This window comes from Vespa velutina, chromosome 3 (genome assembly GCF_912470025.1).
Source record: "Vespa velutina chromosome 3, iVesVel2.1, whole genome shotgun sequence".
In the NCBI taxonomy this organism is placed as follows: Eukaryota; Metazoa; Arthropoda; class Insecta; order Hymenoptera; family Vespidae; genus Vespa; species Vespa velutina.
In genome coordinates this window covers 3096921-3110116 of record NC_062190.1, presented here as the reverse complement: position 1 = coordinate 3110116, position 13196 = coordinate 3096921, and the positions used below count along the sequence as shown (strand labels likewise).

Genomic DNA, 13196 nt, shown 5'->3' with positions numbered 1-13196 from the left:
ATACGTTGTAATAGCTGTTTATTTATAAGACATAATATTTCACATATTACAATGTACATATACTTTCCAATCATAGAGTCGACATCGTGCGATTGATTGAATATTTGCGCGATACCGCTCTTTTACACGTATACTGTATTATTTTCGAGTAAGAAATCAATCTTCTTTGCTTAATTATTAGAACTTTTTTTTTATAAGAGGTAATACACGATCTTCGAAATGTGAAATAAACGCGTACGACAATCTAGAATCTAAAATTCAAACGAAAGTATAATATAAAATATTTTTTAGACATGCGATCAATCTACTCACATATAATCGGATGCATCCTTAATTTATTTCTAATTTTTATAAATGCATCGATTCTTTTTCAAATATAATGTTAACGCCGAAAGTAGATATATAAATTTTCGACGAATTCATATAATATTTAAATGCATTTTCATCGAATACCAAGCATGTCGTTTTTATCGATGTGCATCAAACAGAAAAGAAAAAACTTATCTTCAAAAATAAATAATTATATAGACTGTTCTATATATATGTTTAGTTAAATATAAAAAATAAAATATTCGTTACCCTTATCGGACATTAGCGTTTTGTATATAACTTGTTACATGGAAGTTTTATTAGGTGGTTATGCGAATGATTTTTTAATAAAATTATTTCTTATTGAAAATACATTATTTTTGTTTAAACTTTATCTAAATTTCTTTTTGAATTGTTATTAACACATTGATTTTGATTCAGATATGGAACATCCAAAAATTTGCTAACAAACCCCCTCTTTCTAAAATTAAAAACAAAATTAAAAAAAAAAAAAAATAAATGAATTTCTATAGTCAAAATTTTTAAAGAGATAATATTTAATATTATCTAGATAGAGATTAACGCGTAAGTGTTTAAATCTAAAAGCAAATATTTTGGATAAAAGCGTGGCAATTAGGAGGTTTTTACATGTTCAGTCTTGTCACCTTTCACGTGAAATATGAGTGCTAAAATTACACAGTCACGTTAGAGTTAATATACGACCGATAAGGGCTAACAATGAAAATAAATGATAACAGAAAAGTATAATGATTTAGTTCGCGCGAAAGCTTTATGATTTAACGAATTGTTTCACATTATCACGCTCAATTCTTTGGCGTATCGTTTAAAGTCGTCAAACGGTTTTCGCTATCGATAGCTTTGATTTATCGTTCATTAACGAGACAATGATTTAATATGTAACTTGGAAGCAAGTGGAATATTATCATATCCTTCTAATTCTTAAAATATCTAGATTATACCTAGATCACACAAAAAACGCATAAATTCCAATTACAAGATTCGAAACAAGTCCGACAATAAATTATTTCCGTTAACACGTTGCCGCACACTTTTAATTTGACGATCGTGTTTAGAAATACATTTTTTTTCAATTGTTTATGACTGCCATATGAAATTGATGTGCAAGACGGCTATAGCAGTCATTTGCCTACATATTGCCAAAAATCAGACGGCTATAGCCGTCATTTGCGGCAACGTGTTAAATATTATTATAATGCACTTCGATCTTGAAAATATGATAATTGATAAAACAGATTTATGTATTTTTCTAAAACAAATGATCGATATAAATTTTCTTCATTCGCATACATAACGAAAATGTTATGTCAAAAAAAGAAAAAGAAAAAAATTGATATTTTTCGATATCATGTCTTCATAGAAAAATTTCTTTATACGTCAAGTCAATTTAAAAAATGAAAAATATTATGATCGACTTACTGTAAACTTTATAACAATATTAACAATAATATTCGCAGAAAATTAATGACGCTGTTCGAACATATTTATTTCTTCGCTTTCGATCGAATTGTCATTCGATTATATCTTAACGATAGCAAAAAATCGTAGATAAAATCGTTTTACTCTGTCTTGTCCTCCTTCGAACATGGGTCTTCTTCTTCTTCTTCTTCTTCTTCTCCATCTCGTTCGTCATCGCCTTCCCCAGCATCAACAGAACTGTGATCGGTTAAATCGTCTTTACTATCCTTATTACAACCTGGTTCCGATTCTTCAACGATGTCCTGTTCTTGTTCTAGAAAGTCCGTAGGTACAAATTCCATCTGATCTTCGCAATCATTCAAATCCGGTGGACCCGGTATCTCACAGAAATTAATTTCTCTGTTTTCATCATTGAGATCATCACCACCTGGATCGTCTTCCTCGTGAAAACTAATAAGCTTTTCAAAATTCACTGGATTAGAATTATCCTCGTTACTTTCAGGAAATATTTCAGTGGGACTTAGAGGTATATCCAAGGGTTCAGTTTTCACTGTCGTAGGTGGAGACGTTGGTGTGATTGGTCTTTGTAAACGAATTTTTGTGAATGGCCGTGGTTCAGGAGGTTCCGATTGTTGTCTTTTTTGCGCGCGTTTGGGACTAGAAGAAGGAGGAACGCTAGAAGCGGAAGGCTTGTTCTCTTTGGTTTCTGGTACGATTTGTGGCACTACTGGTTGAGATATTAACGGTTTTGTTTGAGGTATAAGCATCGGTGGTTTCGAGTTCTATAAACGAATGATATTTAAAGTTTTAATTATTCAACTTGAAAGTACCTATATTTATGTTGCCATATTATGATGTAAATATTCGTTACCTGCGAGGAGGAACTAGGACCTGCTGCTAATCCTTTAACTTGTAAAGCTTCGGCCGCATTTAATAATTGAGGTAATTTGTCGTGAGCAACGTTAACTTCACCGCGATACATGAACTTAACCAGCGCTTCAACCTCCCAGAATTTGAGATCTTTCATCAAGATGATAGGATGCTGGCAAGGATTTTCTCGCAACAAGTCTGCTAGATAATCGCTACACGAGGATAATATCATCTTGTGACATTTCAGAGATCGTCCTTCGCAAGCTAAAGTTACGTCAACGAATTGTTCCGAATCCAGAAGGGATGGGAAACTATTCTGCATGTTACTGTGATAACTATTCCACCTTAGACAAACCTAAAATTTTGAATCATTTTAATTTGTTCGATAAAAACAGCGTACGTATACTTTGTTTTATTGTCGGATACCTCCGTAGGTTGTTGATGGACAATATTTTGTGGCATGCCCTGCGGAGTTTGTCTCGGTGGCATTTTGATCGTCGTTGGCGCAACCTGCTTCACTTTTAACGGTATAGTTTTTAATACAAGAGTCTTTGGTTGTCGCTGCTGTTGTTGTTGTGGCGATGGTGCTGGGGCAATATTCCTAATATGTGGTCTTACGAAAGATTGGGTTGCTATTCTGATGGTTTTAGTGGTGGTCGTGTTAGATTGCGAGGCAGGCGTGTTGGACTGTAAAACTATAATGAAAGAGAATTAAGAAATTACCATTTATGTACGATATAGCTTGAAGTAACATTTACAAAGATTTTATTAAAATTTAAATATATATATATATATATATATATATATATTTATATATATATATATATATATATATAAATTTTACTCTTCTTATTATATATATATATATATAAATTTATATATATATAAATTTATATATATATATATATATATATATAAACAATAGACGAAGTAAAATCGTCGAAAATCAGTAGATAGTTTTGCAGCAGGTGGTTCTGTTGTTTACCGTGATAACGTCTCCCGACGAGTCTGCCACCATGGTGTACTCTGAGATGCCGATGGAGATTGGTGGTGCCGCATTGTCGAGGATTTGCGCCACCCCTGACAACAACGGCACCGCATATACGGCACTGGGCACGCAGTGGGTCATTCGCACAGAGGTCGAAGTGAGCCCAAACTGCGCTGGGATTGGCCATCGCTCGGAGACTGCGCGCATGCGATCTTACCCTGTGGGTCGTACTAGTGTGTCTGCTAGCAGCAGAGGGTGGCGAGGAAGCAGGCGACGCAGCAGGCATTCCATTGTCCTCGAGGTAACAATCCTCCTCGTCTTCCGGTTCCTGCTTCATCGCTATCCCTTCGAGTCTTCTGGCAGACTCAACGAGCTCGTCGTTCGAGCTCGTGCTAGCACCACCACCACCACTACCACCCCCTCGACCGGTCAATTTTTGCTCTTGGATGATTCTGTGCGAGGTCAGCTTGGTGGTGTCCGCGGTATCGGCCACCAATACAAGCCGACCTGTTGTAGTTGCACCGGTACTCGCCGTCTTGAATTATTCTTATTCTACGTTTGGGTTACCAGCAGCTCTCTCTCTCTCTCTCTCTCTCTCTCTCTCTCTCTCTCTCTCTCTCTCTCTCTCTCTCTCTCCCTCTCTCTCCCTTTTTTATTATCTCGCCACTCTCCCTGGTCCTTTTTTTAATTCCGACTCCCTTTTCTCAACGTTTAAACTTTTTCGATATCTCGATTCTTCGCTATCGCCGTAAGTGTGTCCCTCTGCATTCTCTTCCCTCTCCTCCGATGGAATTCCTTAACAATTTATTGTATTTTCATCTTGAGATAGCTAGCTCAAATTCTTGTGAATATCTTTAAATCGGATTAGTTCGTGGTTAGTACACAAAAGAGAGAACGAACGTTACGCTCAATCGATTTGATTTTTATAATTATCCAGTATAATAATTGAGAATGTTTCTAAAAATCGATAAGAAATCACGTGTACGTCGTCAATTTTCCGCGGAACAAAAATCTTAGAACGATATGCGGCAAGAAAGGGTAACTTTATTCCTTAATATTATATGTGCGGAGATAAGATAAAGGAAGAAGATAGGGAATATTTCAATGCGCTAGCGATTTCATTCGAAGTGACCACTGTCAATCAAATCAGACGAATATTTTTAAAAAGTTATTAAATTCATAGACGGTATGCTCGTCAATATGTCTTTTAAAAATCTTGGGTACATTCCTATAAATTCTATCTATCTATTTTTTTATAATATAAACACATAATCGATCGTCGAATGTAAATGTTTAATAGCGCGAATGAATTTTAAAAAAGAGAAATTTCCATAACTTTGTTATCTAGTATCAAGGTCAATCATTGTACGGGATCCCTTCATACGTTCTACACTTTATGCTATATATATGTATATACATTCTATAAGGTAGTAATCGAATCTAGACCTTTTCTTCTACTTCAAAATGTTCAGAGAAACTTTGAAATGTATAATAATAATAATTCTAATTTTTACAGATCCAGAAAATGAGAATAAACAGATTCGTATAGAAATATTTTAATCGACTTACTCATCAAATATTTGTCTATTGATATGATACCAAATTACGAATTAATGCGATATATATATATATATATATATATATATATATATATATATATATATATATATATATATATATATATATATGTGAAGTCATGTCATTGATATCGTACATTAGTTCGAGTAAAGCAAACGATTACCTTCCATAATGTATGCGATGACGTAGGTAAGACGTAAAGCGATCGGTTAAAATGATTTTCGCGGATTACGGATGCGCACGCGAGGATCCCCTTCTTTCCCCTCGAAAATTGTAAACTATTATCAAATAAAAAATGATTTCAAATTGAATCTACGTTATACGGATCCGATATGATATTTCAAAAAGTGAAAAAAAAATTTGTCAAAATTTGTCGCGATCGTAGTATGGATTGTTCGAAGTTATCGTAGAAGTCGTTTGCTTCGAAGGCTTCTAAAAAAAGCGCCAACAACGATAATCGTCCTCGACGAGCCGATAAAGCGTGCAGCAACGCGCGTCTTTTACCCCTTAATAGCCCCTTCCCCCAACCGAGAAAGCAAGGTGACGAGAGCGTGTATTAACGATTTCTCTTCGAAACGTAGTACCTAAAGTAGTTACGTATATTATTTACGAGATAATCGAAAGTTTTTCGAATTTAACAAGACACCGAATAGATTATCGTTATTCTATATAGTATGTTATTTTTTTTTGTTATTTTTCGAATTCTTTTCTGATACACTGCCTCATAGATCAGAAATAGCCATCCTGCTACATCGTTAAGTTCCATGATCAATGTCTCTTGAACAAAGATCATCCTCGTATTATTCGTAAATATTTGAAAGTATCACACGATATTCTATCCTAAAATTATGTGTATTTTATACAAGTAATATAGGTGTAAGTGCTTTAAAGAAGATTTCGAGAAGTCCTAAGGCGCACAAAGGGAAACATTTGCACGCGCTACGTATTTTCCCTTCTCCCCACTAGACCTTGTCGCGGATCTTTCTCTTCCTTTTCTTCTTCTTTGATATCTCTCTCTCTCTCTCTCTCTCTCTCTCTCTCTCTCTCTCTCTCTCTCTCTCACTCATTTCGTCTATAAGCAACTTCTCACCCACTCGTATCGTTCTATATCGTTCGCGCTTCCTACCACGCACACTAACCTACTCTCTCTCTCTTTCTTTTTCTTCCTCTATCTATCTACCTATCTATCTTTATCTTTTTATCTCTTTTCTCTCGCTCCCTCCACGCGGGCCGTGTACGTATGAAAGTCACGACCGGCTATAAAATGGCAACCGTTGCGACGACACACGGCACACACCACGCTGCCGCTTGGCTCTCGTCCGTTCCCTTCGAAACGGAGAAAGATACAAAAAGATACCCGCGAGAGAGAAGATAAAACGAAGCCAAATGTCGGGCGAGCGGGTCTGCGAGTGTCGAAGTAGAAGAAGAGGAGGAGGAGAAGGAGAAGAGGAGGAGGAGGACGAGGAGGAAGAGGAGGAGGAGGAGAAGGAGATGGAGGAGGAGGAGGAGGAAGAAGAGAGAAGGCACTGACGTCGTTGTTCGACCGGTTCAATCACTAGTGCGCGCACCGGTTCGGTAGCAACGACGATTTTATCGACCCTTGTGCGCGTTTTCACGAGGACGCGTTTTATTTTTCTCGGAACAATACGATGTAGAATTTTTTGATAACGTCTCGACTCTACATTTTCTATCTTATTTTCCTCCTCTCTGTAACACGAGCTGCACGCACCAGGATTCGTTTTGATCGAATCGCACGATTCTTTTTATAATCGGTACGCTTGCTATTCCCTCTCTGTCTGCTGTTTCTCTCTCTCTCTCTCTCTCTCTCTCTCTCTCTCTCTCTCTCTCTTTTTCTCTCTCTCCTCCCTCATATTTTCGATCCGCATAAGATCGGCTCACGTCCATCGACGATGCGTCAAGTAAGGCAGCGGCACGACGATAGTTACGATATATATATATATATATATATATATATATATATATATATATATATGTATATACACGAACGAAATCGTTTGCGTAAAATTCGTTCTCTCTTGTTTAAAACACGTAAAAGAGAATGATGATGAAAAAATAGAGGAAGAAGATTAAAATGGAAAGGATGGCCGTATCTGTGTATATCTATCTATCTATCTATCTATATACATATATTATATATATGTGTGTTGTATGTATGTATGTATGTATGTATGTATGTATGTATATACATATATATATAGCTGTATGTACGATCAGTCGGGTAAGGATACCGCGGAAATCGTCGTCCCGGCGTGAGAAAAGGCGGGACACCGTCGTTGAATCCTCGTAATATCGCCGATAGAAAGATAATAAGTGGATACGTAAAACGAGAATAGAGCGTCCTGCACTTGGGTGGTGTCCTCGGACGCGCAGAGAGCGAGAGAGCGGAACGATTTTCCCCGAAGCCGAACCCGGGAGTGACTAAAATCGAAATCGGTGGACGAACACAGGGGCGCGTCGGGGCGCGCATGTGCGACGGCGCCGCCGGTCGTCGACGTATATTATCCGTCCGCGTCCCGTGTGTCGCCTCGCGCTCTCTTGTGTGTGCTAGCCTGCCTCTGCCTGCTTGTCTGCCTAGCTACCTAACTTGATTCCTTCCTCCTGCTAGCCTGTTTCTTTGCTTGCCTACTACGCTGCCTCTTGTCGCGCGCCTCTTGAGTGCGCGTTCACCTACTAACCGAGCTGATCGCCTCGTCTACCATCGGCCAATCGCAAGTACCGAGTCGAGTCGAGCCGAATTGAACCGAACCGAACCGAATAAGACCGAATGAAGTCGATACGAGCCGAATCTGCCGGCCGGCCGGCGTTCCTTCGGTTCTTCGCGCGCCAATTCTCATACTCCAACTTCGTATCTTCTCATCGATCGCCTACCGACCCTTTGGTCTTTTCGTTAGACCCTTACTTCCTTTTAAATCCTCCCCCTCCATTCCTATCCTTTCTTTTCCTCCCACCCACAACTATCACCTCTTTTCCCGCCCTTTATTCTTCTCCCCTCTTTGCTCTCCATTCAAAAGCATGCTTTCTAAAGATCGAGCAGGTTACTCTTGTGAGCGACGCCATCTTGCGCAAACGACGACGAACGATTCTTTTGGACTGATTCACGCGTCTTATGTGGCGCGTAAACTTGAAAAATGTTCGAACACGGTTCTATTGTAGTATTGTTCATTACATGATAATGAACGATAGATGGCTGAGAAAATTCGAAATAAGGGATATCTTTGTATATATTCCTATTGACGATCGAATAATATCAAAATACTTACTTTTTCGTATAGCAGTACGCTTCTCCCATCGCTGACGATCATCGTGGTTTTTACATTTATCGACTTCGTCTGTCTTTCTTCTAGATAAGATTGCGACAGATTCCGTCCCATCGAATGGCTGACGAATGTTTCCTTTCTCTTCAGATGACACTTTCAAGAACATTATCTTATGAGTGACAGTATATCCATACAGACAGTAACACTTATGAACTTAATATATCTAATGATTAAAAGGAATAAACGTTAATAACTCACTCATTAATACGCGCGGTTTGCCAAGTGCCAAATAACGTTTTCTTGCTACTTGAGCAGCTGCGAAATCCGGTTTATGATTGTGCTCCATTCTTATTCGCGGCTTCGTACAATTTTCCGTCGTTATAAGGCTTCCTCTACAATACGTTGTTCTACCGACGCATCTCCAACGGATATGTTGAGGCTGTTTTTTGTGCATCGTATACATGTAACCATTGTGAATCAATTTTGGACCACCTTTGTTCGATAAAACAATCTGTTAAAAAATTGTTAATTGTAAAAAAAATAAAAGCCAGAAAACATACCATATATATCTGTAATGTAAGAGATTTCATTTGCAGATAATAGTAGTAATCAAACTTTAATTACCTCGGGAACGGAATCGTCCTCGTTCAAATTTTCGTCCTCCAGTGATGCTATCGCGGCTCTACTCGAGTCATCTTGGTCTTTTTTCATTGAACGATCGTCGGAAGACGATTGCTTTTTTCGTGACATTATTTTCAAATGTATTATCTGCAACGAAAAACACTGATGTAAAAACATTAGGTTGCATCGAAAATATTTGACTACTTTTATTTATATAATGTTCTCAAGAAGATAATAAATTTGGACAATGACATTATTTGGAGTGGGAGAATTAAAGTTTCGGTCAGCATGAAATTCATCGAGCAAATTTCCACGTATTCTACGGTCTTAAAATAACTTCGATGGACAGATGGTTGGCTTTTGATACGATTTCTAAGGTCGCGCGCGCGTACACGTGACTCGATATGATCGGCTAGCTTTCTGAGGAAAATCGTCAAAAATATATTTCTTAATGTACGAAAGATACAGCAAACTTTGACGCATGTAAGATCAAAGAACGTGTTCTTCGGTATATTATTTTTGTGAAGAATTAACATGTACATCTTCTTTGGCTCGATGATTTTCATTTTAGAAAGCATACAATAATAATAATAATAATAATAATAATAATAATAATAATAATAATAATAATAATAATAATAATAATAATAATATTAATAATAATAATAATAATAATAATAATAATAATAATAATAATAATAATAATAATAATAATAATAAAATTTTAAATAAATTCTTTCGAACGTCAAGAAGGTGCTAATAAAAAAAACAAAATCATTAAATTTCATATATTCAAATAAACCAATTTACTATGATAAATTGTTAGTCGAATAGTAACATTTTTTCTTGATTGTTTATTTATTTTTTATAATAACATTAAGCTTACGTGAATCGAGAGAGAAGTTCGTTGTTCAAGCGGGCTTTGAGAGGACTCAGTTTTCGTTAAGAGAACTGCCGATAAGTATGGTGTATCGATCGGGTTTTCTTCGATGATGAAATCGTCGAAATCGGCGAGATTAAAAAATTATTTACCTACGACGTTTACGAGACTAAACATGATGCACCGATTTAACGTTAGGTTACACGAATGGACAACGAGAACCGTTGGCCTACAACGAAAGAGAGGTCTATCGCGTGTGTGGCGCCTCGCAAACATGGCATCCCGTTTCATGCCAATCGATAAAAGGTACTGGTCAATGTCAAATGTACAAGATATTCCTTGTACTTTTAGGATATATCAATTTTTCTTTCTTCATTCTTTCACAATATTCGAAAAAATCACAAGATATTTGTGTGAAATTTGATGAAAAAAAAATATGACATTGTTATTTAATAATTTCATAAGGAAGGAAGTCACAAGGTGGTTTGGATAGATCTTTGGATAATCGTAATCTTTTTCTTTTTTTTCATCGTTTTCAACGTAATTTATAATAGTACGGTACAATATTAATGAAATCATCAATTATATTAAATACTGTTTGTTGTTGCTGTTTTTTTTCTTTGTTTTTTTTTGTATGCATCGTGTGACCAGAGATAACAATACAGACTTGACTACAGGTGTTCACTTTCGTTAGCGCTACCTTTCCTTCGTTCCCGGCGCTGGCTAATTAATTATTTATACGTTACCTTACGTCGCTAGATAACTTTTTATATATCTTCGATCGAGTCTATCTTATCTATCTTCTCTTTCTAATCTTCCCATCCCCTCCCTTTCATTCATCTCAAGCATTTCCATTTTTGTCGCATCTTGGCAGCATTTCAACGGTAAGAACTTGAAAATAATAATTAAGGGAAGCCCATTCCGACTTAGATAACAAATTGCTTTTCTTTCTTTCTCTTTGTTTTTTTGTCTCTTTTATTATTATTATTATTATTATTATTATTATTATTATTATTATTATTTTTATTCTAAGAATTATTAAATTAAATTCAATAATGAGATTAAATAATATTCGCAGCTTTTTTATCTTAAAGGCACAGGCAACGCGTGGCACAGAACCGATAAGCTACGATTGCTATTGTAAAAATATAAAACGATTTCCATGGGCGTTTTATTAATTTAAATACATAGCTCATAAGGCGAGATGATAAAAAAAAGGTAAAGAAAAAAAGGAAAATAGAAAAAAAAAGAAAAAGAAAAGAAAAAATATTTGGCAAATTAAATAATGCATCGAAAAATATGATAATGTTATGATTTTTTTAACGCTTAACATAATTATCGTCTTCCGTATCTATTAATTTAATTCTTTATTTTCGTTTGATGGGAGCATAAAAGCAATTGGGGATATATAACAATTCTTTAAAAAATGCCTGACCGTATAAATCCTTTAGATGTTTCCTTTTAGAAGTTCTTTTAAAGCGTTTTCGTTCGACATATTTGTATTTCAACCTACGAAATCGCAATAATGATACAAATAGATTTTTCTTTTTTTCTTGCTTTCTTTCTTTTGTATTTATTATTATTATTATTTTTTTTTTATTCGAACAGATCTTATCAATGTTCGATGTATCTTGTTAAAAAATATTAGCGGAGCAATGAAAATTATACATAGACCGCAAAGCTGAATCAAAAGTAAAATCCATGTATCATTTAAAGCGAAATAGTATTACATTAGGGTTTTATGGATTTGAAAGTACAAGAACATGAATGAACCTAACGTATACGTCGAAACGTAGGAAGCAGTCATAGTAGAAAGTCTTCATTTTCTTATTAAATAATCATAATAATAGACATAATATAATAATGATAATCATAGTACAATTATTAAGATCAATAATCTATAAATATTTATGTGTATCGCACTTGTGTTACGCTTGCATTTCAACTACAAATCTATTAATTCTATTTGTTCTTCTCTTTACGATTCATGTACGTAGATAAATGGAAGATAGACGTAAAGTTGCCGATGCCTTCAAAATTTCTATTTTGGTTTTCTTTTATCTACTTTTCTTTCTTTCTTCATATTCTTTTTTGTTTTACTGTACCCCCATCTCCCGCCACTGATTATCCTTTCAACGTTTTTTACCGAATGTTTATATCGTGACAATAAAATTTGTAAGATACGTAGAGATATTTTATATCAAAGAATATTTCTACCTAGCGCGCACATTCTTTTCAAAAGAACATCTCAAAGCGATCTGCCGCCATTACTTATGTTTTTTCTCTAACCCCTTCTCTTTTCTTTGAATAAGATGCATTAATTTCGTCCAAGGTTCTCCAGTAAAACTCTGGCAGTTCTCGAAAAGAGGAAATACTCTAGCTTCCATATATATGTAAGTTATTTTTATCATTTCGTTATATGTATGTATATCGCCATTTTATATATCGTTATAATTCATCGTATGCGCCAATGCATTACGGAGGACTCAAGGACTTCCTTTCTAAGAATTATTCTAAATCATAGCGACGATGCTTTACGACGCGTTATCACATTACGTCATATGGATGTAGCAAAATATCTACCTAGGTATCTTACGTCACAGAGTAAAAGAAAAGAATGTCAGATACCGACAATATAAGAACATGACGAATGCGTGTTCCCCATATGATCTACCATAACGTGTACTGTTTGCTTTTTTATTCCTATTCTTTTTATTTTTTTTTTTTGTTTCTTTTCCTTTTTTTGTAGTTGACATCATCGGGGTCTATTACACGCGAGAAGCTACGTTAAGGGTGCCTATTTTAATAAGAAGTGAATATCGTCATCGTCGTTGTGTTGTTGTTGCTGTTGTTGCTATTATGTGATATTCTTTCGGAATTGACGTTGTCCCGTAAAACATTAACATTAACAATGAATCGTTAATTCACGACGCTAATGCTTAAAGGTACAGGTATATAGCGGGGTATTTATCATTTACATCTACTTGAAAATAATTGCACATATGTACGTCGACCGTTATTATAATTTGAGAGATTGGATGATATTAATGTTAGTAGTAGTAATAGTAATAGCAATAGTAATGTGATAGTAGTTGTAGAATAGTAGTAGTAATAGTATAGTTGTAGTAGTAATAGTAGTGGTATTAGTAGTAGTAATAGTAGTAGTAATAATAGGAGGAGTAGTAGTAGTAGCAGCAGTAGTAGTAGTAGTAGT

The 13196-nt window shown here is 35.5% G+C and overlaps 1 protein-coding gene across 7 annotated transcripts; it reads right to left on the bottom strand.

Moving 5' to 3' along the window:
• Position 1: 1 nt before the first annotated feature.
• On the bottom strand, positions 2-13160 carry LOC124948055 (protein tramtrack, beta isoform-like). 7 transcript variants are annotated; one of them, XM_047491138.1, is made up of 7 exons: positions 9989-13160; positions 9106-9249; positions 8740-8992; positions 8485-8634; positions 3064-3332; positions 2639-2992; positions 2-2549 (listed from the first exon to the last, which is right to left on the bottom strand). In XM_047491138.1, exons 2-7 carry the CDS (start codon positions 9229-9231, stop codon positions 1908-1910), a joined length of 1794 nt encoding a protein of 597 aa, XP_047347094.1. In that variant the 5' UTR covers positions 9232-9249; positions 9989-13160; the 3' UTR covers positions 2-1907. The 7 variants fall into 7 exon arrangements, with proteins under 7 accessions (XP_047347094.1, XP_047347096.1, XP_047347100.1 ...); XM_047491140.1 differs by lacking the exon at positions 9989-13160 and having other exon boundaries at positions 8740-8973; positions 9106-9240; XM_047491144.1 differs by lacking the exons at positions 8740-8992; positions 9106-9249; positions 9989-13160 and adding an exon at positions 3623-4420 and having other exon boundaries at positions 8485-8616.
• Between the last annotated feature and the right edge of the window lie 36 nt (positions 13161-13196).

Coding starts and splice junctions, on each gene's coding strand:
- LOC124948055 (XM_047491138.1), bottom strand. CDS start 9,231: ATGTCACGAAAAAAGCAATCGTCTTCCGACGATCGTTCAATGAAAAAA. Junction 3,333..8,484: donor GCGTACTGCTATACGAAAAA/GTAAGTATTTTG, acceptor CTTTCATTATAG/TTTTACAGTCCAACACGCCT. Junction 2,550..2,638: donor GTCCTAGTTCCTCCTCGCAG/GTAACGAATATT, acceptor ATTCGTTTATAG/AACTCGAAACCACCGATGCT.